The sequence below is a fragment of the Canis lupus genome, chromosome X (assembly GCF_048164855.1).
Source record: "Canis lupus baileyi chromosome X, mCanLup2.hap1, whole genome shotgun sequence".
Classification (NCBI taxonomy): Eukaryota; Metazoa; Chordata; class Mammalia; order Carnivora; family Canidae; genus Canis; species Canis lupus.
The window spans coordinates 54,254,026-54,280,324 of NC_132876.1; the positions used below are offsets into that span (position 1 = coordinate 54,254,026).

The 26,299-nt window shown below is 35.5% G+C and overlaps 1 protein-coding gene across 7 annotated transcripts in view; it reads right to left on the minus strand.

The window, feature by feature from the left end:
* DIAPH2 (diaphanous related formin 2) overlaps window positions 1-26,299 on the minus strand; it is a 1,054,304-nt gene that overhangs the window by 971,703 nt on the left and 56,302 nt on the right. For 5 of the 7 annotated variants that reach the window (XM_072816467.1, XM_072816462.1, XM_072816461.1 and 2 more), the window contains exons 2-3: window positions 11,676-11,708; window positions 8,920-9,096 (exon numbers count right to left, since the gene is read on the minus strand). In XM_072816467.1, coding sequence (XP_072672568.1) covers window positions 8,920-9,096; window positions 11,676-11,708 — 210 coding nt within the window. The remainder of the gene's footprint in view (window positions 1-8,919; window positions 9,097-11,675; window positions 11,709-26,299) is intronic. The other 2 variants (XM_072816464.1, XM_072816463.1) reach the window with 1 other exon arrangement.

A 26,299-nucleotide genomic window follows, 5' to 3' on the forward strand; every position in this document is an offset into this window, starting at 1 on the left:
TCAGCAAAGAACTTTCATAATCTTAAAGTTATTACTGAGGAGCCATATGAAAATAGTCAAATGGGTTAAAAGTTGAACCACCTGTCTATTCATTTTCATATTCATTCATTCATTCATTCATTCATTTTCACTCTCTTGTTCTCCTTATCCCATCCCCTCTCATTCTCTCCCTTCATAAATTTTTTAATGGGTAATAATATAATTTTGAAAACTTTCTCCTTATCTTCCAACATCATTTTTTATTTTCCACTATTTTTTCTATTTTGCATTATGAGAAGTGTCAACCTATTATTTTTATCTCTACTTGCCTATGATCGAGAATATTTTTTCCTTCTTTCTATAAATTTGTTATAAATTTCTATGTATTTTTTTAAGATTTTTATTTTATTTATTCATGAGAGACACAAAGAGAGAAGTAGAGACATAGGCAGAAGGAGAAGCAGGCTCCTGGCAGGGAGCCTGATGTGGGACTTGATCCTGGATCCCAGGATCATACCCTGAGCCAAAGGCAGATGCTCAAACACTGAGCCACCCAGGCGTCCCAATTTCTATTTATTTTCTATAAACTGTTTCTGTTTCTGCAACATATCTTGATCCCAGTTTAAGGCTGGATTTTCCAGTTGCTCTTTTAAAATGTGAACTTGACTTCACCATCAAATGCTTGCCTTCTTCCTTCTGCTTGTCAGTAGTAATTATTCAAGTATTCTTTAACTTCTATGTCGAAGAGAACTGTACCCCGAATGGAATGAACCAATGTTACCCTATATCTAAAAATATGCCTAGCATGAATAATTATTACAGTTTTATTTTACAATATTTGTTTAATTAATTTTTTCTAAAGATACTTCCATAATTCCTCTAGCTACTGTGAACTGGAAAGAAAAAAAACATTTGTAAAACTCCAATAAAGTTATCAAGAATTTGCTACATAACTAAATAGTTGGCCAATTCTACCTGGAATTAAGTAACTACCTCATGTTTTCAAAAGATCAAGTTAACTTTACCTATACAGACTGCAGTCATAAAACATATAAAAGCTCAGACTGAAAACAAAGTTAAAGGAAAAAAGTTATCTAAATACATTATCTCTACCAAAAGTATAAAGCCAAAAGCAAGAAAAAAAGCATGATATTAAATGAATATCACTGAGTATGGCACAAAAATTCTTATTTATTTCTGTTTTCAGGTCTTATTGGAGGGATGTAACTTTTAATACCAAAATATGCCTCTTTACCATCAGGAGGGTAAATTCAGAACATATGTTGGATATTTAAAAAACACCAAATATTGCTTTTACTTTCCCATAATCCTTAATTCTGAAACAGTAGTTTCCAGAGTCCAGAGACTACATAAAGGATCCGCTGTAATTTGAGAAATATGTATTTTTATTTAAAAATACAAGAAAATAAGGTCTAATATTTAACATAACAATGGAATCATCACTGGATCCAGAGGCCCTTAAGATAAATGAGGTATCTTAAGCAGAGTGAGGTGTTCACAATGCATATCTGTTCACTGTCAGTGTACTGCAACATACTGCAGCTTACATGTATGTGGCTAAATGGATTTACGGGTTGTTTTCTCTAGTTTTAACTAAATCAACCATCAAAAATAACAAAAATGGAAAAGTGGTATTCAAAGATTCCTACAAAGATCAAAGACTGAGGATAATAGGATAATAGCAAAAATGTAAGCTCAAGGGAAAATACTAGACTATTATATATCCTACTCCCAAGTCTGAGCCTTTCATCCATCATATGATAAAAAATAATCTAAAGTAAATAAGCTGATCTCACAAGATTAAAATTGTTAATACATCCATTAATATGGATGTATATCATTATCAGTGATGACTCCCAGTTTATGTGCATATTGTACCTTAAAATATTAGCTAATGATAGTACACGGCCACCTCAAATTAGCAGACCATTTAAAAGCCAAGCATTCAGAACATGAAGACAGCTTTTTCAAATTTCTCAGCAATAATTAAAATCATATGATACTCAATCCAGCACTTCAGTGAAATTTTATAAACTTAATGACATGTTTAGAAGCTTCTTTTAAACTTTTTCTTTCACTAATAGCAAAAGAAAAAGGTCTGGTGACACTGGAGAAACTCTCATTAGAAGCTTCTGAAATATACACAAAACAACACAGCATTAAACTAAAACACATTCCCTTTGTCAGCAAATACTGTCAGAAGACCCATAGAAATCATTGCTTAAAATTTACTCAAACAAGTAGAAAAATTACTCAGTGTGGGAGATTTATCAGAGTTGAATGAAAATACAGGCTTTTTTTTTTTTTAACAACTCAGTTTATTTGCTAGACTGTTTCAATAATGAAATACAAAAAGTACTTTTCTTTGAGTCACTAATGGAATAAAAAACATGGCCAATATATATGATTTACTTAAAAAAAGATGTAAATAAATAAATAAATAAAACGAAAATTTTAAAAAGATGTTTTATGAAAAACCTAAGTGGGATTCCTTTTTTTTCTTCTAAGTGAGATTCCTGAATAAGGTTACCCTACATGTAAAACTTAAGCGATTGCAAGAAAGAAAATGAAACCAAAATACACAAAGTGCTACAGAGTCAAAAATGTAGTTCTTTTTAATAAAAGCAAGATATTTCAAATAGTGTGGAATATTTATAATATGAAATTTGATAGGAAGTAAGGATGAAAAAATAGTGTACCTCTCAAATCTTTCTGGTTATCTCGACAAAATATTTAAAAACTGCTGAAATTTAGCATGAGGCTTTTTCATGCACAAAAACACTAGTAATCCCTTGTAAATTTAACGATTAGTAAGAAACAAACTCTTTTTTCAAATAAACTTCATTAAAGAAAGAAACACTTTGGGGCGCCTAGGTGGCTCAGTTGGTTAAGTGTCTGCCTTTGGCTCAGGCCATGATCCTGGAGTCCTGGGATAGAGCCCCACATTGGGCTTCCTGCTTGTGGTGGGGGGAGACTGCTTGTCCCTCTCCTTCTGTCCCTCCCCACCGCTCATGTTCTCTCTCACGTGCAGGCACTCTCTCAAATAAATAAAATCTTTTTTAAAAAATCACATTAAACTGACCCAACTTCCCTGTCAGTCTCCTTCACTCTTGCATGACTCACCTCTTTCCCCTTCTTTGCAAAAATGCAGAGTCTGAGACTCTTATTAAATTAGTTAAAGCCCATTTTTTAAAGCACATTTTGACCCATTTATTTAAAAATGTAAAAATGCAACATTCCAAATTAGTTATAATTGTCATCAGGAAAGATGGAAATTTACTAGCAATGGTTCCACAGAAAACCTTTCCTTGACTCATAGATTGGACTGAGAAAAGTTAATAATATGATTTAATAAGTGTTGTAATGATGCTCTTGTTCCACTGGGACCTATATATTTCTGTCAGATTATGTTTCAACTATAACAGACATTAAACCAAATAACCAAATGAAATGAACTTGGAACTACACCTTCTAATTACTGCCTATGACATATTGACATTGCTCTCACTAAACAGTTAATCATAACAGCAAAGGCTTTTATACTATTAATAAATAAAATTTTAAATCATTTTAAAACCTTGTTCATTTCATGTTTTTCCTATTCTTTATTATGTCTGCATTTTATAATACACATAGTACATACAAATATGTACAAAATTTTTAAATAAAATATAATGAGGTTATTGCTCGAACATACATATTTTTTCTAACAGGACAGTAAATCAAGAAGTTTAGAGACTAGTGAAGAGGTTGACAAACTTTTTCTATAAAGGGCCAGACAGTAAATGTTTTAGGCTTTGTGGGTTACGGGATCTTTATCAAAACTATTCAAATATGCAGTTGTAGCACAAAAGGAGCCACAAATGATGCATAAACAAATGGTTTTGGCTGCATTCAAACATATTTTCTCTATAAACACTGAATTTCATATAATTTTCATGTGCCCTGAAACAGTCTTCTTTAATTTTTTTTCAGCCATTTAAAAATAATAAGGTTAAAACTTTTTTTCAAACTGTTCTTACCTTTTCAGACATACAAAATAAAATCCTAGAGGCAAGGATAGTGAATTTGTCTTCTTTATGTTCCCCTGGATCTAACAACATATTTGATATTCAGTGGAGAGTTGTCAAATAAACTTTTCCATTTTCTTTTTCAAAATTACCTATTAGGTCCTGCTGTATCAACCCTATCAAAACATAAGCTTCTTGACAGAAGGAGATTCCCCTGATTTCTTCTCTGCTCTTTTTCCTAAGAGCTTAGAACAGTACCTGGCATACAGAAGGCATTGGATCTTCATAAAGTAAATAGTTCAAACTCTGAGAATGCTTTAATTCCAAAAAATACTGAAAATTCATTAGGTGACATGGGGTTTCATAGTATATTCAGGTCTTCCCTGTTTCCTCCCTGAGCCTCTACACTGGGTTAAGTGACTACAGTAGCCTATTTCACAGGTGTCCTGCTACTATGGAAACCATTTTTTTTTTCACTTTCTTCTCTCTCTGACTAAATTCTGAGTTCTACTGGGGCACTCGAGGTATTGCATTCATCTTTGTACCTCCAGCATAGAGCAACCTGGCACAGTGTACATATTAAAAAAAAATGGTTGTGGGCTACCTGGGTGGCTCAGTTAAGTGTCTTTGGCTCAGGTCATGATTCCAGGTTACTGGGATGGAGGCCCACATCAGACTCCCCTGTCAGCTGGGAGTCTGCTTCTCCCTCTCTCTCTCTCTCTGCCATTTCCCCTGCTTGTGCTCTCCCTTTCTCTCTCAAATAAATAAATAAACTTTAAAAAAAAAAGATGCTACAGAACTGCCATTTTTTCTACATTTTTATGTACCTAAATTTAAGTTCCAGCTCAGCCACTTATTAGCTTAGCCAGTTACAGAACTAATTTGTTCATACACTAAGCTTCAATTTCCTTATCTAAAAATGGAGTACAACTATGTCGTCTACTTTGTGGCTTTTTCATAAGGATCAATTGAAATAATACATATAAACTATTTAGTTACATGCCTGGCCAATAAGTGCATAGTAAATGAAAGCTATCATAATTCATAAAATAACTTCTTCACTATAAATAATGGTCAAATTAAAGATAACATATAAAATATATAATGTTCAATGTACAAATAGACTTCTCTCAAGGAAGAGATATAATTCTTAAAAAAATATTTATTGATCTTTTGGTTACTTTTAATCAAATCGTATTTATCTCATTTCCTATTCTGAAATCCCCATGGAAAGAAAAACTCCCAATAGAGAAAATGCGGCTTTAAGTTGTACCTTTCTTTAAATCACATTTATGATGAGCACTGGGTGTTATTCTGTATGTTGGCAAATTGAACACCAATAAAAAATAAATTTATTATTTAAAAAATAAAATAAAATAAATCACATTTATGAATCCACAAGCAAATCTTTTAGAAAAACATAACACATTTAAAGAGGAAAGAGGTAATATTCTCATTAACATTAGAATATTCAAACCACAAAATAGAAATGTTGTAAAAAGTTTTAAAGCACTGTAAATACTCTACACAAATTGAAAAATTTAGAAACTACCAACAATCATTTTTGCCTACGGCTACAATTATTAAAAAAAAAAAGAAAAGAAAAGAAAAGAAAAGGGCAGGTGGGCAACCCCAGTGGCCCAGCGGTTTAGCTCCACCTTCAGCCCGGGGTGTGATCCTGGAGACTGGGCTCTCTGCACGGGGCCTGCTTCTCCCTCTCCCTGTGTCTCTGCCCCTCTCTCTCTCTGTGTCTGTCATGAATAAATAAATTTAAAAATCTTAAAAAAAAAAAAAAGGCAGGTACATGTCTGAAAGCAAATGGGAAAAGTAGCATAGGAAGATACCAAAGAAGTAAGAAGTAAGGTGGGAATCATATCATATAGGCCCTTACAGGCTATTATAAGCTTCTGTATACCAATGAAATGGGAACCCTGGGACAGATTTGATAAGCCAACTGATATGACATTGTTCAGGATTTAAGTAGATAATATTTCTGTGTTAAAATATGCTGTAGAGGGTCATGGTGAAGCATGGAGATCAATTAAGAGTTGCAATAGTCCTATAGTCCTATCACTACTATGGGAGCCCAGGTGAGATTTCAACTAGTGTGGGACCAACAAAGGTAATAAGAAATGGTCAGTTATTCCAAGTACTTTACTTTGAAGGAAGAATACATGGGTTACAAAATGAATTGCAGATAAAAAAAAAAAAAGTAGTCAAAGACCATTCCAAAGATTTTGGACATATGGATATGCCATCAGCTAAGAAGTGGAATACAGTGGGAGGAGCAGGTTTGGAGGGGAATATCAGCAGTTCAGTTTTGAATATGCTCCTTTGTTTAATTCTACCCATCATCCAAGGTGAGATGTTGTTTTTGAAGTTTAATATGTGAGTCTAAAGTTCAGACATGAGGACTAACTTTGGAGATAAATTTGAGAACTGTGAGTACACAAGTGGAACTTAAAAGCACAGTACTAGTTGTAATTACCAAAGAAGATAATATTAAAAGAGAGGAAAAGATGTCCAAGCACTGATCCCTGGGTCTCTACTTTAAAGATTGAGAACATGAAAAGGAATCAGCAAAGAAGATTGAAAAGAAGCACCAAAGAAGCAGGGGGAAAACCAAATCAATGTTGGGGGTAAGGGAAGGGGGAAGCATTTCAAATTGGAGAAAATGATCAACTGTATCAAATGTTACTGCTAGGTCAATTAATATGTTGTATCTCTGGGGGTACCAGGGTGGCTCAGTGGTTGAGCATCTGCCTTTGGCTCAGGGCATGATCCCGGGGTCATGGGATTGAGTCCTGCCTTGGCCTCGTGTGGGGAATCTGCTTCTCCCTCTGCCTATGTCTCTACCTCTCTCTATCTCTCATGAATAAAATAAAATCTTTTAAAAATGTGTTATCTCTGTGGTAAGGCTGTCACTGATATCTTCTATTCTTTTCTCAATCCCAGTGAGTATCCTTATGATCGTTGCTTTATTTTTTTTAAGATTTTATCTATTTATTCATGAGAGACACAGAAAGAGAGAGAGGGGGGCAGAGACATAGGCAGAGGGAGAAGCAGGCTCCCATGCAGGGAGCACGACGTGGGACTCGATCCTGGAACTCTGTTCAACTGCTGAGCCATCCAGGCATCCCATGATCATTGCTTTAAATTCTTCATTAGTCATGTTACTTCTTTCTGTTTCACTTAAATTTGTAGCTGAGGTCTTATCTTGTTCATTCCTTTGGGATAAATTCCTTTGTCTCTGCATTTTCTCTAAGCCTCTCTCCTCTGTGTATTAGAAAAGTCAGTCATATCTCCTGCTCCTGAAAGTAACTGCCTTATGAAGAAAAGGTCATGTAGTGTCCAAGGCCTGGAGCTTCAGGGAGTGTCTCTGCTGTGTGCTGCATGTGCCCTGCTATTGTGTTTGAGTTGCTCTATCCTTCAGGCCAGTGTTCTGCAGAGCCTCTCCTTGCTTACTGTGGCCAGTGTTTGGACTCTGGCCTGAATGTGGGGAGTTTAACCAGGTGTGCTCTGGTCTGCTTATGAAATGAGGCTTGTCACCACCTCCACTGGAACTGAGGCCCTGTAAAACTCCCTGGTCAGGAGATGTGGTGAGGTCAGGGATTTATGTTGGTCTTCTGAGGTGAGGCCCACCATGCTGGTCCTGTAGCAAGCCTGAGAAGGGTAGTTCCAATAATGCACAGAGGGGTGGGGCTTGGTGTAAGTAAATTATGCAGCCAGTGTTGGTGCTCTGCTGCTTCCAGCAATTAGATCACTTTTTATGGTGTTATGTGTGGGGGAGGGGAATGGCTCCAGCCAGCTCCGTTGTTCTCAGAGAGGTGTCTCAGTGAATGCAACCTCTCAGGGGCAAACTCAGAGGATAGCAAATAATCCCCACGTGTTCCAGGTGCTCTTCTGATCACTGTTTCCATGCCCTCTGTCCCTGGGTTGTTTGCCTACCTTCTCTTCAAGAGCAGGTCAGTGCCCTCAGGACTCTATCCAGCCAAGTTTGCTGACCTTCAAAACTCCAGGCTTTAATCCCTGCTGGTTCAGGAACTCATGAAATTCAGCCCCTCTTATCTTCCAAGCCAATGGCTTTGAAGAAACATTCTTCATGTGCTTCCCCCTAAGTGCTTTTCTTTCTTTCCTTTCCCTTTCTTTTTTCTTTCCTCTTTCTTTCTTCCTCTCTTTCCTTCTTTCCTTCTCTCTGCCTGCCTGTCTCTCTCTCTGCTTCTCCAGACCAGAATTCCCTCCCTTCTTTAGTAGCTTTGATTTAGTTTTCCCCTAAAGCATGTCTCTGCACTTCCTATCTTCTTTGATATGGCCTCTTCTCTCCCTTTAGTTCTAGAGTTTGTTCTCTCAGTCTTCAGGTCAATTTCTGAGGTATTTAGAATGATTTGATAGTTATCCACTTCTGTTTCTGCGACAAGTTGAGCCTAGGGTCCTCCTACTCCACTGCCATCTTCCTTCTCTTTCCAGGCACTGTTTCTCGTCCATTTTGTTTTTTAATTTTTTACCCTCTGTCTTCCCAACTCTATTTCATATACCCAATAAGATAGCTTGTGTTGTTTTCAGCAAAGTAAACTTTGACCTGTTTTATTTCACAGAAATGCAAACTAGTTAAAAAAACTCATTTAAAAAAAATGAATTCAATGTCCCAAAGACTACAAAATACTAGAGAACACAAATAAATAAGTAAGAGAGCTCCTGCTTTCTGGAGTCCATTGTAAAAGTAATAGTCAGGTTTGGATGTTTTTCAAAAACCAGATACTTCTGAAAATAGTTCTGTTTTATCAACAGGTTTCTGTTCTCTCCTTTACGTGATATAAACACCGTCTATACAAACACATCTACTTAAAATCCCATGCTACTCTGGGCACATACATTTTAAAATTACAACAAAAGTAGGGGTTTAACTTACCATCATTTTTTCAAAAAGATCCAGTACTTCTTTTTCTGACAAATTCAAAGATCGTTCATCATATAATGGTTGAGCTGCTGGAAACTCACTCATTGCAACTTGAGAATCAATAGGATGTTGAATAAGAGGTTTTTCTTTTTTGACTGTAGATTTTCTAAAACTTGTAATTCGGTCACGCTACAAAGAAAAAAATAAGAAACTCTAAGAGAGAAACCCAGAATCACAAATATGAAGTACTGAAACATAAAAATAGCACTTAGTATAATATATATCATTATTGTCTTTTGACAGACTCTTACTTTAAGCAACAAGCTCCAGTTAGAGATTGTACAACTTTGAAAATTTATAGTAGTTTTTCAATCCTGGAAGTCTAAAGTGTGAAAGTATTCCTCAAAAGTAAACCTTAGTCTTTTATTATTTCTATTTACATAGTAAGTAGGTAAAAAAGAAAAAAAGTCCTGCATCAAAGTCATGTGGTTGTTTAAGAGAGAATATGGCTTTGGCAGCAAATTTGAACTATGAGAAATAAAGAAAGTAAATAAAAAGAACCCTAATATTTAATTCTAAGGGGGAAATTAGAGTAATGTTTCCCTCTTCAAAGTGCCAAAAACTGTGACAAGTATCTATGGATACTTTGTCAGCATAGTGTTCGAGTATAATGATGAAGAACACCAACTCTGAAGCCAGACTGCCTGGGTTTGAACCTGTCATTTACTACCTGAGGAATCCTATGCAAATTATGTGTACTGTTTCCTAATCTCTAAAACATGGATAACAAGGGGAGACTGGCTCAGTTGGTTAAGTGTCTGACTCTTGATTTTGGCTCAGGTCATGATCTAGGGGTCATGAGATCAAGCCCCACATAGGGCTCCATGCTCAGTGGGCCGTCTGCTTAGGATTATTCTTTCTCTAAAATAAATAAATAAAATATTTAAAATACAGATAACAAGTTAATATATGTTAAATAAATAAATAATATTACCTATACCACAAAGTTATTCTGAGATTTAAATAAGTTGATCTGTTTAGTGCACTCAGCTGCTATTTATCATTACTTCCCTTACTTTTTTTCCCTAACATTTGGGGATAACAAGACATCACCTTTTCTGCTTAATGGCAATGTTAACATACATAGAAATATCTTCTTCCTACAAATACTATTATGAAGAACCTGATATTTTATGGATATTGACTCTAAAACTTTGATTCCATGTACAATCTCTAATAATTAGCTTGCTATTTCATATAAAGTGTACTAATGACTCCAGGTACATGTAAACAGCCCAATCTGTTTTAAACCACAAAACATCACACCTCAAAAATCAGTAATGATTTCTGTTAGAAAGCACATGCATACCATCAAATCATGTTAAACAAGCAAACATGTTAGATGTGAGGACAGTAATCTTCATTGCCATGTTACTGAGTCCTTACAAATTATTTCAAAAATACAAAATGCATCACAGAAGTTACTACAGCAACTTATAAAAATTTCTGTTGGTTCCATCCCCCCAATTAAAAGAACATACTTTTCATTTTGATTCAAAGAACATTTTTTTAATAAAATGTTATACTTTGACAGAAATATGAGCAGTTTTATGTAGCTTATTTAGGATTACAAAAATTATTTCAGTACATGGTATCTTACAAAAAGATTATATAAAACATTGTGTTTTAGAGCTGGAAAGTAATCTGAAAAATCATCTAGACTAATTCTCTCATTTCACAGAAAAAGTGACTTGCTAAATTTATTAAGTCCCTGGTTCCTATCCCAATGTTTACATTAAGATTCATTTTTTTCAAATTATCTTGAACTATATTCCAATTTTCTTTTGACTCCTTGAGGAAAATTACATTTGTTTAGATATGTAGTATATTTTCAAACAAGTCAAGAAAAAATATTAAGTAATCCCAAATAAGCTAGAGTATATATCCAACAATCAAATTTCACTAAAAAATATGGTGGACATAAAAGCATTTAAGTATGGAATCGACCATTAACTCAATATATCTCTGCTCCTGTCCCTTCATGACACTTTTGCAGTGTTAGCTTTTTACAGACTAGCATTATTTACAGATATACTTGATCTTCCACTATGCCCTTCATTTCTATCTAGAAAACTGGTTTTTTTCAGCTATCTCTTAATAAGAAAATGAAGTCAAGCTATATGCTTTTACCTCCTTAAATCACTAATAATTTTTACATTATTTGTAATTTCACAAAGAAAAAATTGACACTGTTTAAAATACTATATTTTAAGTTTAGCTATAAAAGGGCACACTTAAATATTAAACCCATAACTTTTAAGTTTTATGATAGCCTCAGGTCAAAACATGTAAGAATTTTAAATTTAATAGCACTTACCTAACATAATAAACTTGGCTTCCTTTCTATTTTAAAATAATTTCCCCCAGTATTGCTATTAATCTTTTACTTAATCACAGTTTATTTGGCTATCAAAAAAGAAAAAAAATCTGTATTTTCTAGAGTTAGCTTTATAGACATACAAAAAAATATTCTGGTTAAGGTATGTATCAGGATAATATCAAAATTTTATCGAGCTCTCATATAATTCTTTACTTTGATATCCAAAAAGAGAAAAGTCACGCTCTTGACAAATCTTCTATTTTACTGTACTTTGTAAACATCTAGATATTTTATATCTTACATACATCAATGCTTTAATGTCCACCCACTTTAGTAAAAAAGCAACATGCATAAATAACATAACAACATGCTACTAAGACCACCTTACCACATCATCTGCCAAAGTTTTTATTTGAATGTTCTATTAAAACCAAAAGGAAAAAAAAAAAAAGAAAACCTGTCAGATAAAAGAAATTCATAGATCAAACAAATTAATAATTTAATTATACCCATTTATTTTATTAATCATAACTAATCAAAAACAATTCGCAAGTTTAAATAAATAACCACATACATTCTTTACAAAAGGAAAAAAAACTCTTTAAGGAGATTAAAAATGAAGACTTGGATGGGGGTGTCTATTTGTTTAAAGATGACTAGCAAAGTCCCAAAGTTAAATTTGGATCAGGCATCATTACCATAGTGCTCAAACATGAGAAAAGATATATCAAAGTCATAAGCCCTTTCAAGTTTTTTCAAAATCTTAGAATGAGTCATGTTTTTTAAAAAACTAAATTTTAAAATAGAATAGGAAAAATGTTACATTTAATAGTAATGAAATAAAATGAAATAGCTGAGTCTAGAATTCAGTTAACATCTTATAGATAATTAAAGAACATATTTATAAATATTCTAGATCAAACTGAATTAACTGATTCTGTTAATATATGTCCATTTCTCAAAAATTCCAACACTTGTTTTTTGCCTGTGGTTCTCTATTTCTAATACTGAGAAACACTTCAAATGGTGTATCCTAGTTAATAAAATACAGTACTTAAAAACTACCACACAACAAAATGGGCACCATTATTTGAGGAATTAGACTACAGCAATACAAAAGTAATAAGGCAATTTACGGTAAAGCAAAATGATAATTAATAATTTAGTAAAATTCCATGATTCAGAAGATAATTCAAGATCTTACAATAACATATGATCAGCATGAAAGGCAGCTATTATAAGTATGTTGAAATGCTACTTAAAAATTATGATTAGGAAGGAAAAAGATTTGTTTAAAAATGACCTCTTAAGAATTGAAATTAATCTTTCTGCCATATCCTATACATTTATGTCTTCCAAAAGAAGCTGAATTATGTGCATCAACTTGGTCAAGCATGCTCACATCCCTTTTTACTAAGAAAAATGTGGTCATACCACTGGTAAGGAGAATTAATTATGAGTTCTAAGTAAATGAAAAGGATTTGGTCTCAGGATCTCATGAAATTGTCTCAAATATCATCAATCAAATGCTGTTAAGGATCATCCTCCTCTGGATCAGTTGGAACAAATACACTATTATATGTATAGTTCTTTTTCTACTTTCAATCCATTGATTCCCTCAGGGACCTACACTTCTACATTTTTGTACTATGCCTTCATCACACTCCAATCAAATTTTATTGCCTATGGGAAAAAAAAAGAAGGAGGAATATTTATAACAGAACTGAAGCCGTTTTAAGAGAGATTAATTCACTGTAAGACTATCTCTATATATTTCTTCTTAAGTTTCCTACTGAGTTAAAATCTTTATGCATAAAGGCAAGCTTCATGATTGCCAGTAATGTAATTTCAGAGTGAGAAATGTCAAATTTTCAACTACCATGCCACCATCTGGATATGTACCTGTCCACCTGTGGTATTAGTAGGCAGATTATACACTTGTTCAAGCAATTATTTCTTTTCTTTCTATCTTTTGGGGATATAAACTCAAAATTAAAGACACATCAGTATCTTCAAAGTGAAAATATAAATTAAGGGAAAATACAATGTGATTTGGTCAATTTATCTAACTTAAGGTACAAATATATTTGGAATGGTTTGAATTTATATTTCAATTGAATGTATGGTGACAGTTTGATCATGGGGGACAGAAACAAGAAAAAAGTTATTGTTAGTAATATTTCCACCTTGTCTTATAGGAAGAAACTTGAGTTTTCTTCTCTCACCCTACTCTCTTTTTTATGTAATCAACTTTTTTGTCCATACTTAATTACACAGTATGGAGTTAGAGACTATTAAAGTTGGATGGAATTTATAATAATCTGGTCAAAACCTCTCAGTTTACAAATAATGAAACTGAAACTTGAAGAGGCTAAATGACCTGCCCAAGGACCACAGATCTATCTGGTTATGACTACATACTAACTCTCAGTCAACATATAAACTTTTCAGTTATTATAATCAAGATCTAGGATACTAGGATTGAATTACTGAATTGAAACAGTTCGTGGTAAACTCAAGTTCACAGATAATCCATTTAGGTAACTGCCTTTTCCCATCATTAACCAGGAAGTCAAGTATCTTACCAAAGAGAATTCCTCTGGCACCCAAAGTCCTTCCCCAACACATTTCACATGTAATCTACAGAACTCACATGTGGCTGATTGGTTATAATTCACATAAATTGTATATGCAAATGAATTCTTAAATTTTACCTTCCTAATTACTCCTTAATATTGCCAAAATTCTAAGAGTGAGACCACTTCCCTAAGCTTTCAAGGAGGATGGCAGGAGGAAAAATGAGTATACAATTAATAACCCAGTGGAAACACAACATGAGCACAAAGAGGTAAAGATACTGTTTCAGAGGGTCAGGACAAACTCTCAAAAAGGAGTATAATATTATGTTAATGGTACTATCTATATTCCATTTATCCAGGCTTAAGACTTTCATGTTACTCCTTCATTCCCTATAGCCAAGCAGTTGTCAAGTCCCACAATATATGTTCTATAATTTCTTCTTCATTCTCACACAAACTCTCTCTTTTTAGATTCTAATCCCTGGAAACAGCTATCTAATAATTACCTCTGTTTCCATTCTCTCCTCATTGCCAAAGTAATCTTAAAGGGAAGATTCAGTTCAAGCCATCATCACCTCTTACCTAGATTTCTGTAATAACATCCTAGCCTGTCTCCCTGCTTCCATCTTTACCATACTAGTTAACTTTGAACATATCAAAGTGATAGTGGTAAAACCAAATGTGATAGTGTCACTCCTTTGCTCAAAACTTTCCAACAGCTCTCTACTTTATGAAGCATAAGTCAAAATCCTTCCAGCACCCTACAAAGCCCTCCTGATCTGTACTCTCTCCAGATCCCTCTGACCTCATCTCCTACTACTGTCCCTTTAATTCCCTCACCTACAGTCACAGTGACGACTTCACTGTTCTTCAGTAATGCAATGCAGTCAGTCACATGCACTAGCTCTTCCCTCTGACAGCAATGCCCTTTTCCATTTCCATATTTCTATATCCATTACTCCATAATCCCTCCTTTTGGAGTTTTTTGTTCAGTGAGACCCAGTCTGTCCAGCCTATTTAAATGGAAACATGGAGGTTGAAAGATGGCAGTGGAGTAGAGGACCCTAGGCTTGCCTTATCCAATGAATATAACTAGATAACTATCAAATCATCTTAATACCCCAGAAACTGACTGGGGTATTAAATGAAAACTGATAGAACAAACTCCACAACTAAAGAAAGAGAAAAGACCACATCAAAGAAGGTAGGAAGGGCAGAGCCACAGTTTGGGAGAAAAACAGATCTTAGCCTCTGCAGTGGGGAGGGAGCCAGAGAAAGGGAAGAGACATACTTACACACAGGGGAGCACATGGATAAAAGAAATCACTCTAACAACTGCCTTGGAAAGTGAGAGGAGCTGAATTTCAATTTGGAGACTTCTGACAAGCAGCACAGTTTAAAGCCTGGAGTTTTAAAGGTCAGTGGGCTTAGCTGAGCTAGACCCCGAGGGCATTAGGGAAGCTCCTGGAGAAAAGGCAAGCAAAAGACATGCAGACATACAACATGGAAAAAGGAATCTGAAGAACAACTAGGGTACACGGTGGGGAGGTTACATGCTCATTTCAGAACACATCCCAGAGAGGAAGAGTTTATACAGAGAACTTCCAGAAACAAAGAAACTGTCAGGTGCCATTTCCCTCAACTGCCTCTCTTCCTAAGGACAGGGCAACCTACGGGAACCAACACAGTGTTAACACTCACTACCTAACTTACGCCAACCTGCCCAGGACATCCTGGTAGAACCGCACTTCTGGAAATGTCAGTGTCACTTGCCTGAGCAGCAGGACTTTGAGCCTCCTAACCTAGAAGGCTAGTCCAACCCCTGCTCACATTGCATCTCCTGACTTGAAAGATTTGCTGAGTCTCAGTTTTGGCAGCAGTACAACAAGAAGATCAGAACACACCTAGTCAAAATGGGCCATATTCAGTCCGGGAACAAAATACTGCCACAACAAGGCAAAGACAACCTCTACAGACAACTGGCCTGAAAGAAAAACTGGCCAGCACAAAATAGCACAGCACATGTAGCAAGCACTACATATAAAGACTTCTTCTTTATAATGCCATTACCCACAAGAACAGGAGACATAACTGACTTTCCTAACACAGAGAAATAAACAGAGACTTAAACTCAGAAGACAGAGAAATTTATACCATATGAAAGAACAGTACAAGATGACAGCCAGAGATCTAGGTGAAACAGATATAAGTAACCCACCTGATGTAGTATTTAAAGCAATGATCATAAGGATACTCACTTGGCTTGAGTAAATAATGGAAGACATGAGTTAGACCTATAACAGAGATGAGGAATAACAGCAGAGATAAAGGACATACATGAACTGAGAAACATGCTTTCTGGAAAGAACAGGCTAGAAAAAGTGGAGGGAGAAATTAATGACCTAGAAAGCAGAGAAATGAAAAATAACCAAGTTGCATAAAAGGGAGACAAAAGAATTGTGTAAAATGAGAACAGAGTGCTGCCCTCAAACATAACATTTATACTATAGGAGTCCCATAAGAAGAAGAAAAGAGTAAAGGGGGTAGAAAATTTATTAGAAGAAACAAAACTGAAAACTTCCCTAATCTAGGGAGGGAAACAGGTATCCAGATTCAGGAGGCAGAGTGAAATCCCATCAAAATCAACAAAAGCAGACCCACACCAAGACATATTGTATTTAAGTTGGCAAAATATAATGATAAAGAAGAAAATTTAAAAGCAGCAAGACAGGGACGCCTGGGTGGCTCAGCAGTTCTGTGCCTGCTTTGGCCCAGGGTGCGATCCTGGATTCCCAGGATCGAGTCCCACATCGGGCTCCCTGCATGGAGCCTGCTTCTCCTTCTGCCTGTGTCTCTGCCTCTCTCTCTCTCTGTGTCTCTCATGAATAAATAAATAAATTTTTTTAAAAAGCAGCAAGACAAAAGAACACAGTAATATACAAATGAAACCCCACAAAGGTAGCAGAAGATTTTTCATCAGGACCTTGGCAAAACAGAAGGGAGTGGAATGACATATTTCAAGTGCCAAATGGAAAAAATAGGCAGCCAAGAATACTCTATCCAGTCAGGATATCATTCAGAATAGAAGGAGAAATAGTTTCCTAGACAGACAAAAACTAAAGGAGTTCATGACCACTAAACCAACCCTATAAAAAATATTAAAGTATACACTGTGGAAAGGGGAAACTAAAATCAGTAAACCATGAAAAAGTGAAAGACAAGAAAGGATCAGAGAAAATATTAAGAAACAATCACAAAGTAATAAAATGGTAATAAATACATACATATAAATAATTACTTTGAATATAAATGGACTAAATGCTCCAATCAAAACACATAGGATCTCAGCATGGATAAAAACACAAGACTCATCTCTATGCTGCCTACAGGACATGCATGCTGCCTACAGGACATGGATAAAAACACAAGACCCATCTCTATGCTGCCTACAGGACATGTCTTAGACAAGACACCTGCAGATTGAAAGTGAGGGGACAGAGAAACATCTATCATGCAAAAAGATGCCAAACAAAAGCCAGAGTACCAACATTTATATTAGACAAAGCAGACTTTAAAATAAAGACTAACAAGAGACAAAAAACAATAGACAATAATAAAAGGAACAATACCAGAAGACATAACTGTTATAAAAATTTATGCACCCAATGCAGAAGCATCCAAATACACAAAGCAGGTATAAACACAAACATAAAAGAATCAATCAATAATGATAAAATAATACTAGGGCATTTAAATACTCCACTTACATCAATGGACAGGTCATCTAAACAAAAAATCAACAAGGAAATGGTATTTTGAAACACATGGATCAAACTGATATATTTAGAACATTTCATCCTACAATGATAAATACACATGCTTTTCAAGCATACATGCAACATTCTCCATGATAGGTAACATATAGGCCACAAAACAAACATCAACAAATTCAAGACTGAAGTCATATCATGTATCTTTTCTGACCACAATGCTATGAAACTAGAAGTCATCCACAAGAAGAAATCTAGAAAGCCACAAATACGTGGAGCTTAAACAACATGCTACTGAACAATGAATGGGTCAACCAGGAAATAAAAGAAGAAATTAAAACACACATGAAAACAAAGGAAAATGAAAACACAAAGATCCAAAATCTTTGAGATGTAGCCAAAATGGTTCAGGACAGAAGTTGTTAGCAATATTCCCCTACCTCAAAAAGCATGAAAACTCTCAACCGCCTTACACCTGAAAGACCTAGAAAAAGAACAACAAACAAAACCTAAAACCAGCACAAGGGAAAAAATAATGAAGATTAAAGTTGAAATAAGTTATAAAGAAACATTAAAAAAAAAAAAAATAGAACAGATCAATGAAACCAGGAGCTGGTTCATTGCAAAAATAAATTGACAAACTTTCAGCCAGACTTATCAGGAAAAACAGAGAAAGGACTCAAATAATTAAAATCACTAATGAAAGAGAAGAAATGACAAAAGCACAGAAATAGTTATAAGAAAATATGAAAAACAGTATACATAAAAATTGGACAACCTAGTAAAAATGGATAAATTGCTAGAACCATATAAACTAATAAAGGTGAAATAGAAAGAAATTCAAAATTTGAACAGACCTATTACCAGCAATGAAATTGTATCGGTAATAAAAACCTTGCAACAAGCAAAAGTCCAGAACCAGATGGCTCAACAGGTGAATTTTACCAAACATTTAATGAAGAGTTAATACCTATTCAGAGTTCATACTGATTCACTGATTCAAATTATTCTAAAAAAAATAGAAGAGAAAGGAAAACTTATGAATTCATTCTGTGCAGCCAGAATTACCCTGATACCAAAACCAAATAAAGATACCACCAGGGATCCCTGGGTGGCGCAGCGGTTTGGCGCCTGCCTTTGGCCCAGGGCGCGATCCTGGAGACCCGGGATCGAATCCCACGTCGGGCTCCCGGTGCATGGAGCCTGCTTCTCCCTCTGCCTGTGTCTCTGCCTCATTCTCTCTCTCTCTCTGTGACTATCACAAATAAATAAAAAAAAAAAAATTAAAAAAAAAAAAAAGATACCACCAAAAAAAGAGAACTTCAGGCCAATATTCCTAATGAACACAGATGCAAAAATCCACAAAAAAATACTAGCACAGTGAACCTAACAATACATTAGAAAAAATCATCACCACGACCAAGTAGGATTTATTCCCAGGTGGTTCAATATTCAAATTCACCAATGCAATGTGTCACATCAATGAGAGAAAGGATAAAAACCATATGATCATTTCAATAGATGCAGAAAAAGCATTTGAAAAAATGTAATATCCAGTCAGATAAAAACTCTCAACAAAGTAGGTTTGAAGGGAACATACCTCAACATAATAAAGGCCATCCATGAAAAACCCACAGCTAACATCATACTCAAAGGGGGAAAACAGAGCTCTTCCTCAAAGGTCCATAACAAAACAAGGAAGTTCTCTTACCACTTTTGTTAAATATAGCACTACAGATCCTAGCCACAGAAATCAGAGAAGAAAAAGAAAAAAAAGTCATCCAAAATGGCAAGGAAAAATTAAAACCTTCACTATTTGCAGATGTCATGATACAATATATAGAAAACCCACCAAAAAAACAAAACACAAAAAACCCTGCTCCAGTAAAAAATACTAGAACTGATAAATGAATTTAGTATGAATTTAGGATATAAAAATCAATGTATAGAAGTCTGCTGCATTTATATACACTGAAGATGAAGCAGCAGAATTAAGAAAATAATCCCATTTACAATTCCATCAAAAATAACAAAATACATAGAGATGAACTTAACCAAAGGGGTGTACAACCTGTACTCTAAAAACTATAAAATGCTCGTGGAAAAAATTCAAGGTAATGCAAAGAAATGGAAAGACATTCCAAGTTCATGGAGTGGAACAACAACTATTGGTAAAATATCTATACTACCCAAAGCAATGTAAATATTTAATGAATCCTTATGAAATACCAACAGCATTTTTCACAGAACTGAGACAAAGAATCCTAACATTTGTAGGGAACCACAAAGAACCCCAAATAACCAAAGCAATCTTGAAAGAGAAAAAAATTGGAAGTACCACAATTCTAGACTTCAACTTATATTACTAACCTATAGTAATATAAACAGTACATTATTCTTTGAAATTTCCAAGTTTCACTATTAAATGTTGAGGTGTTGAATGGTTTCAATTGATTTTTGGGGGATCCTCTCTGTCTGTTGGATCTGAATGCATGTTTCCTCCCCAGGTTTTGGAAGTTATCAGCTATGACTTGTTCAAATATACTTTGTGGTCCTCTCTCTCTACCTCTCTCTCTCTCTCTCAGCCTCTTGTGGAGTCCCAATGAGATGTATATTCTTCCTTTTCAAGCTATCATTTATTTCCCTAAGTCTTTCTTCATGGCCTCTTGTTTTTCTCTTTTATCCTCAGCTTCCTTCCTTGACATCAACTTGTCTTCCATGTCACTCTTTCTTCCACCTCATTAACCCTAGCAGTTAGAACATCCTGTTTGGATTGCATCTCATTTAATCTATTTTTAATTTTGGCCTGTTTGCATCTCAATTCTGCAGTAATGAAGTCTCTAGAGTCCTTTATGCTTTGTTTCCATAGCCACCAGTAGCTTTATAAGTGTACTCCTGAACTGACTTTCTGACATTGTATTTAAATCCAAATCTGTAACTCTGTGGCAGAAAGTCTTGTTTCTGGTTCCTTCTTTTGTGGTGAATTCTTCCTTCTAGTCATTTTGTCCAGTGCAGAGTGACTTTATGAGCAGATTGAGTCAAAAATATCAGCTCCAACCTAAGTAAAATGTACCCTAGACGATTCTGAAGTCACTGACCAGAAAATAAAAGAAAAAGAATAGATCAAATAAAACAAAAGGACCACTAAAGTGAAAAACAAATATTAAAACAAAATACTAAGAATAAAAAACCAAATAAAAAAAAGAAAGAAGGAAAGGAGGAGTGGTGGTGAGGAAGTGGTGGGAGGAGAGGATACAGTCTCCCCAAGGGGACTTAGAGGGTGACCCTCTTGGTTCTGAGTGTGTTTTGTTCTGTATGTGAGAAGATGCTCAATCCCAAATTTACATAAATCAGCAATACTTAGGTAAAGACTCAACCTTGACCACAAAAACATAAACAAAATAAAAGAGAGGGGCAGTGGGATGGAAGAGAGGATATAATCTCACAGAATGAACCAATACGGTGTACCACTTGGTTCTGTTTGTATTTTGGATGTGTGATACAAGGTAATAACTTCCACCATTGTAAAACTAAACAAGTCAGAAAAAACAAAATACAAATACCCATACCTTGTATATCTACCAAAAATAATTTGAATATTTTGAAGGGACTACAGAAGTCAAAAATATATCAAAGACATGTAATTGTAGAAATATGAAAGTCAAAAAGAAAAAAGCTTAAAAATGAAGTGTTGGTAAAATATTGTAGTTCAGGTGAGAAAAGAAAAAGGTATTGGAAATTTTTAGTCTGATATAAAAATTAGTTTTTTTTTTTAATTTTTATTTATTTATGATAGTCACAGAGAGAGAGAGGCAGAGACACAGGCAGAGGGAGAAACAGGCTCCATGCACCGGGAGCCCGATGTGGGATTCGATCCCGGGTCTCCAGGATCGTGCCCTGGGCCAAAGGCAGGCACTAAACCGCTGCACCACCCAGGGATCCCATAAAAACTAGTTCTAATGGAAGAGGGGGAAAAAAAAAAAAAAAGAAGGACCCTCTAGTTCTATATACTATTCTCCATCACTTCTGGAGTTTTCCAGTGTTTCTTGTTCAGTAAACTTGCTTTTCCCTTGTTCTTCCAGCAGTTCTTCTTGGGGAGGAGTCTGCATGCTGATTCCACATGTCTGTGCCTGGACGGAGAATCCTGGCCCCTTGCCAGGTGCTGGGATCAGTATGAGCTGTTTATCCTGTGAGGCCTTTTTTCCTTAGAGGGCCCACCTCTCCCAACCACAAAGTGAAACAAAGACGGGCCAAAAAATGGTGGCAGCCAGATTTGCAGCTCAGGAGTCAACCTCCCCACGAGTAACTAACCGCAGTCTCCCAGTCCACAGTGGCCTAAATGTTCCTCAAAACAAGGCAAGTGCACTCATCTGCACAGCTTGCGGGGCACCCATTGGCTAGAGAGTTCTCGCTTTCTTGTGCCCTCCCCGCTTCCGCCTGTCCCAATTGGAACCATGTACAGTCACCACCTTCCTTTGCCAGACTCTAGTGCAAAGGCCACTCTGGAGCCGGTCCACCTAATCGAATGGCTTCTCCCAAATGCCCAGAGGCCTGCAGCGCTCTAGCCCTATGCGGATATTGGACCGCGGTTTGCAGTGAAATCCCCCCCCCCCCCCGTTGCCCCTCTTTTATACTGACTCCAGGAATCTTGAGGCTTCACTGCCACTTCTGCAATTCTGAATGATTTCCCTGCTAAGCAATTTTCGGTCAGGGAAAACACCAGCACGGATTTTTAAGGTTTCCAAGGCTGGCCTCATGCCCTGGAGGCTTCACTGCTCCACTTTAGCCTGCTAGTTGTGGTTCCCCTCCCCCACTTCATTTTTTTTTTTTAATTTTTTTCACCTCCCTACATTGTTAGAAGGGAAAACTTTTCTCTCTGTAGCATTCCAGCTGTTCTCTCTTTAAATCTGAGGCCAAATTCATAGGTGTTCAGGATATTTTGAATGTTATCTAGGTTTGTGGGACCAGATGAGTTGAGGACTCCTACTCTTCTGCCATCTTGCCGCCTCCCTCTAAACTAAACTTTAAACATATTCTTAAATGTTTTTATTAAAAAACATTTTCATCTATACTTGTGGTGAGCATAACATAATAAATAAACCAAATCACTATGTTGTACACTTGAATCTAATGAAACATTGTGTGTCAACTATACTCAATTAAAAAAATTTTTCAAGATTTATTATCCTAAAATTTTTTTCATTCATAATGATGTTCTTTAGGGACAAGCTCTCAAATTTTATCTGAATGTAATTTATATAAGTACATCCATCTCTCTCTCTCTCATATAGCATGCAAGCAGACAGTATAATTTTTACCCCTGTGTACAAACTGTAGAGCTACTATCAAGAAAAAATGACCAAAAAAAAAAACCTTTATTAGACTCACATCCCTGAATAAAAAGCACTAATTAAAGTTATTTTATAAGCTTTTATTGTGCAAATCAAATAATAATAATCATTAGGATGAGGGCATATTACATCAATAAGTATATTGACCATATATTTCCATTAAAAACAAATCTGGAAAAGCAATAAGCTTGCAGTTAGTAAAGCAATTCGATTATTAAACCTCATTTGTACCCAGTTATATTAAATACAATTTAGTACAGTATTATGAGTATTGTATAATTATAAAAGTATCACTCCAGAGTCTCACCCCCTTAAGAGAAAGGGTGGATTTACTTATAAATCTGAATGCTAAAGTTTTTATTGAAATTCAAGAGTCATTGTTGCAAGAAAATTGTTTTAATTTTCTCAATCAGGCAGAAATTAAAGACAGCAATATATAAAGATTCAACTCTTGTGGCTGTTACATGGTAATACAATGTTGTATAAACATTATACAATTACTCTAGCACAGAAATTGGACAATTAAACTGTATATAATTCAAAAGTCTCACCACCAACTAAAGAACTTAGTCACACAATTTGGCTATTTTCTTCTCTTTTAAATAAATAAGTTGCAGGGCACCTAGGTGGTTCAGTCAGGTAAGCATCTGCCTTTGGCTCAGGTCATGATTCTGGAGTACCAGGATCAAGCCCTGCATCTGGCTCCTCACTCAGTGGGGAGGCTGCTTCTCTCTCTGACCCTCCCTCCTCTCATCCTCTCACTCTCTCTCTCTCTCAAATAAATAAATAAAATCTTTTCAAAAATAAATAAATAAGTTGACCACTGCAATAAAAATGGTCAGTTATTTACCCAGCTTTAAGTTTCTTGCTAAGAACAGCAATATGAGAAAGAAAACTATGTTCGGTTCAATTGAATGAATATTTGAGCATCTACTATGCACCTGTTCAGTACTGAGTACTAAGAATATAAACAAGATAAACATTCATTATTCCTTTATGGAGAATGCAGTTTAGTTGAAGATGAGATTAATAAAAGATCACAATAGAGAAATTCTGAGAACTCTAACAGGGTAACACCCTGAAATAACTCAATATACTTTTTATATTAGTAGGGCCCTTAAGTAACGTCATCTATATCAAACACTGATCCAGAGTTTGAAATCTCTGAACAAAATTTCTGCCCAGTATCTATTCAGATCAGTGGCAGTAACAGAAGAAAGCACTCTTCAAAGGCTTAACTTTCAACTTTTCAGATCCTGTACTCACTCTAAACTTTATAAACCAGCAAAATAAATCAAGGAAATTCAAGGCCATTTAATAACCTATTTTTTAAAAGATTTTATTTATGTATTCATGAGAGACAGACGGGGGGGTGGGGCAGAGACACAGGCAAAGGGAGATGCAGGCTCCTAGCAGGGAGCCTGATGTGGGACTTGATCCTGGATCCTGGGATCCGGCCCTGAGCTGAAGGCAAACACTCAACCACTGAGCCACCCAGGCACCCCATTTAATAACCTATTAACAAAGATGAACATTGGGTTCAAGCATTCAAATACTTGATTGTAAAGATTTTTTGGAGGGGAACCTGGGTGGCTCAGTTGGTTGAAATTCTAACTCTTCATTTCAACTCAGGTAATGATCTCAAAGTCCAGAGACCCTGTCCTATGTCAGGCTCCACGCTCAGTACAGGGTCCACTTGTCCCTCTCCCTCTGTTCCTCCCCCTGCATTGTCTGTCTGTCTTTCTCTCATAAATAAAAAATCTTTTAAAAAATTTTTTTTAGTTTAGTACCTCTCAGTTGTGTTTATTTTACCAAGAAAGCTAAATGTATTCCGATTTTTATAACTGAGATCAATGTAGAAGTTTAATTCTAAGAAGACAGGAGGAAAGCAAACTTTGTCATTCAAAATCACTGATTACTGCTTCTATTTAAAAGTAATCCAAAATATAATTTCAACTCCTAACACTAAGCATCATTTTCAGACATATACATGTCATCTTAGGCATTGTAGTCTTCCATCATCATTAGCATTTAGAACACATGAGAGATCATTTGGCAGTATACTAGATTTAAAGGGGATTTAAAGAGCCATGGTCTTGCACTTGAAGGGCAAAAGTCTAGTAGTTGAGATAAAAAGGTTACAGGCATTAAGCTCCTAATCTCTACCTTACTTTGCTGTTGTTAGCATCTCAAATTGTCCATTACATCATTTCAATAAAGCCTTACTTTTATATTTTTGTAACCATAGGGACATCATCTCAGAAGTACTGTCAAATCAAAAGCCTCAAATTTTAACCCACCAAAGTTCTTGCCTATTACAAAAAAATATATATTTTTTTTTAATTTTATTTGTTCATGAGAGACACAGAGAGACAGAGAGAGAGAGAGAGAGAGGAGAGAGAGAGAGGCAGAGACACAGGCAGAGGGAGAAGCAGGCTCCATGCAGGGAGCCTGACATGGGACTTGATCCCGGGTCTCCAGGATCATGCCCTGGGGCTGAAGGCTGTGCTAAACCACTGAGGCCCCGGGGCTGCCCAAGTTCTTGGCTATTACAAAACAAAATTCTTTACACAACTCTTTATGACAAAAAAAAAAAAAATTTCCTTTTGGGACTTTCTTCTCAAGATGCTCTTTTAATTTATAATGAACAAAATGTGTATGCACCAGAAATCAAACAGGACATTGCAGTATAGGGCTTCAGTTTATTCCATTAAGAGACCACGTTACTTCACTGGATAAATTTCATAAATCTGTCATAACAAAATAAGCTCAGTCTTAAGCTTTTTTGTCAGGAACTTCAATCTTTAACTGCCAAGAGGAGTTACTATGATATAGGAATCCAGCAGTCTCTTCTTTCTAACAATCAAACTCAGTTTCAGGACTAAGGATGAAGCAATGAGGAAATGTTTATTTGCCACTTAGGTCTTTAAAAAAAAAATCACACTAATGAATTGGAGGAAATCATTTAGTATTTGAATTAATCAGAAAGAACTGCAGAAATAATCCACGTTTCTAAAAGTCATAACTTTTTCTGCAGGTACAGAAATAACATTTATTTGCTTTGTACAAAACTATTTCAAATGGGAAAATTATTTGGATATGAAAGTTCATCTTTTAGTCTATGAATAAAAAGGAACATAAATGTAAGCTAGTTTTACACAAATACAAATATTTTAAAACAGCATACTCATACGTAATAGATACTCTGAGATCAAAGAGTTAGCCAAGTGGGGATCACCATTTAATAAAGAAAGTTTTACCCTCACTGTTTTAAAAAAAGAGAAATGTTTCAACCAAGCATTAATATGTCTG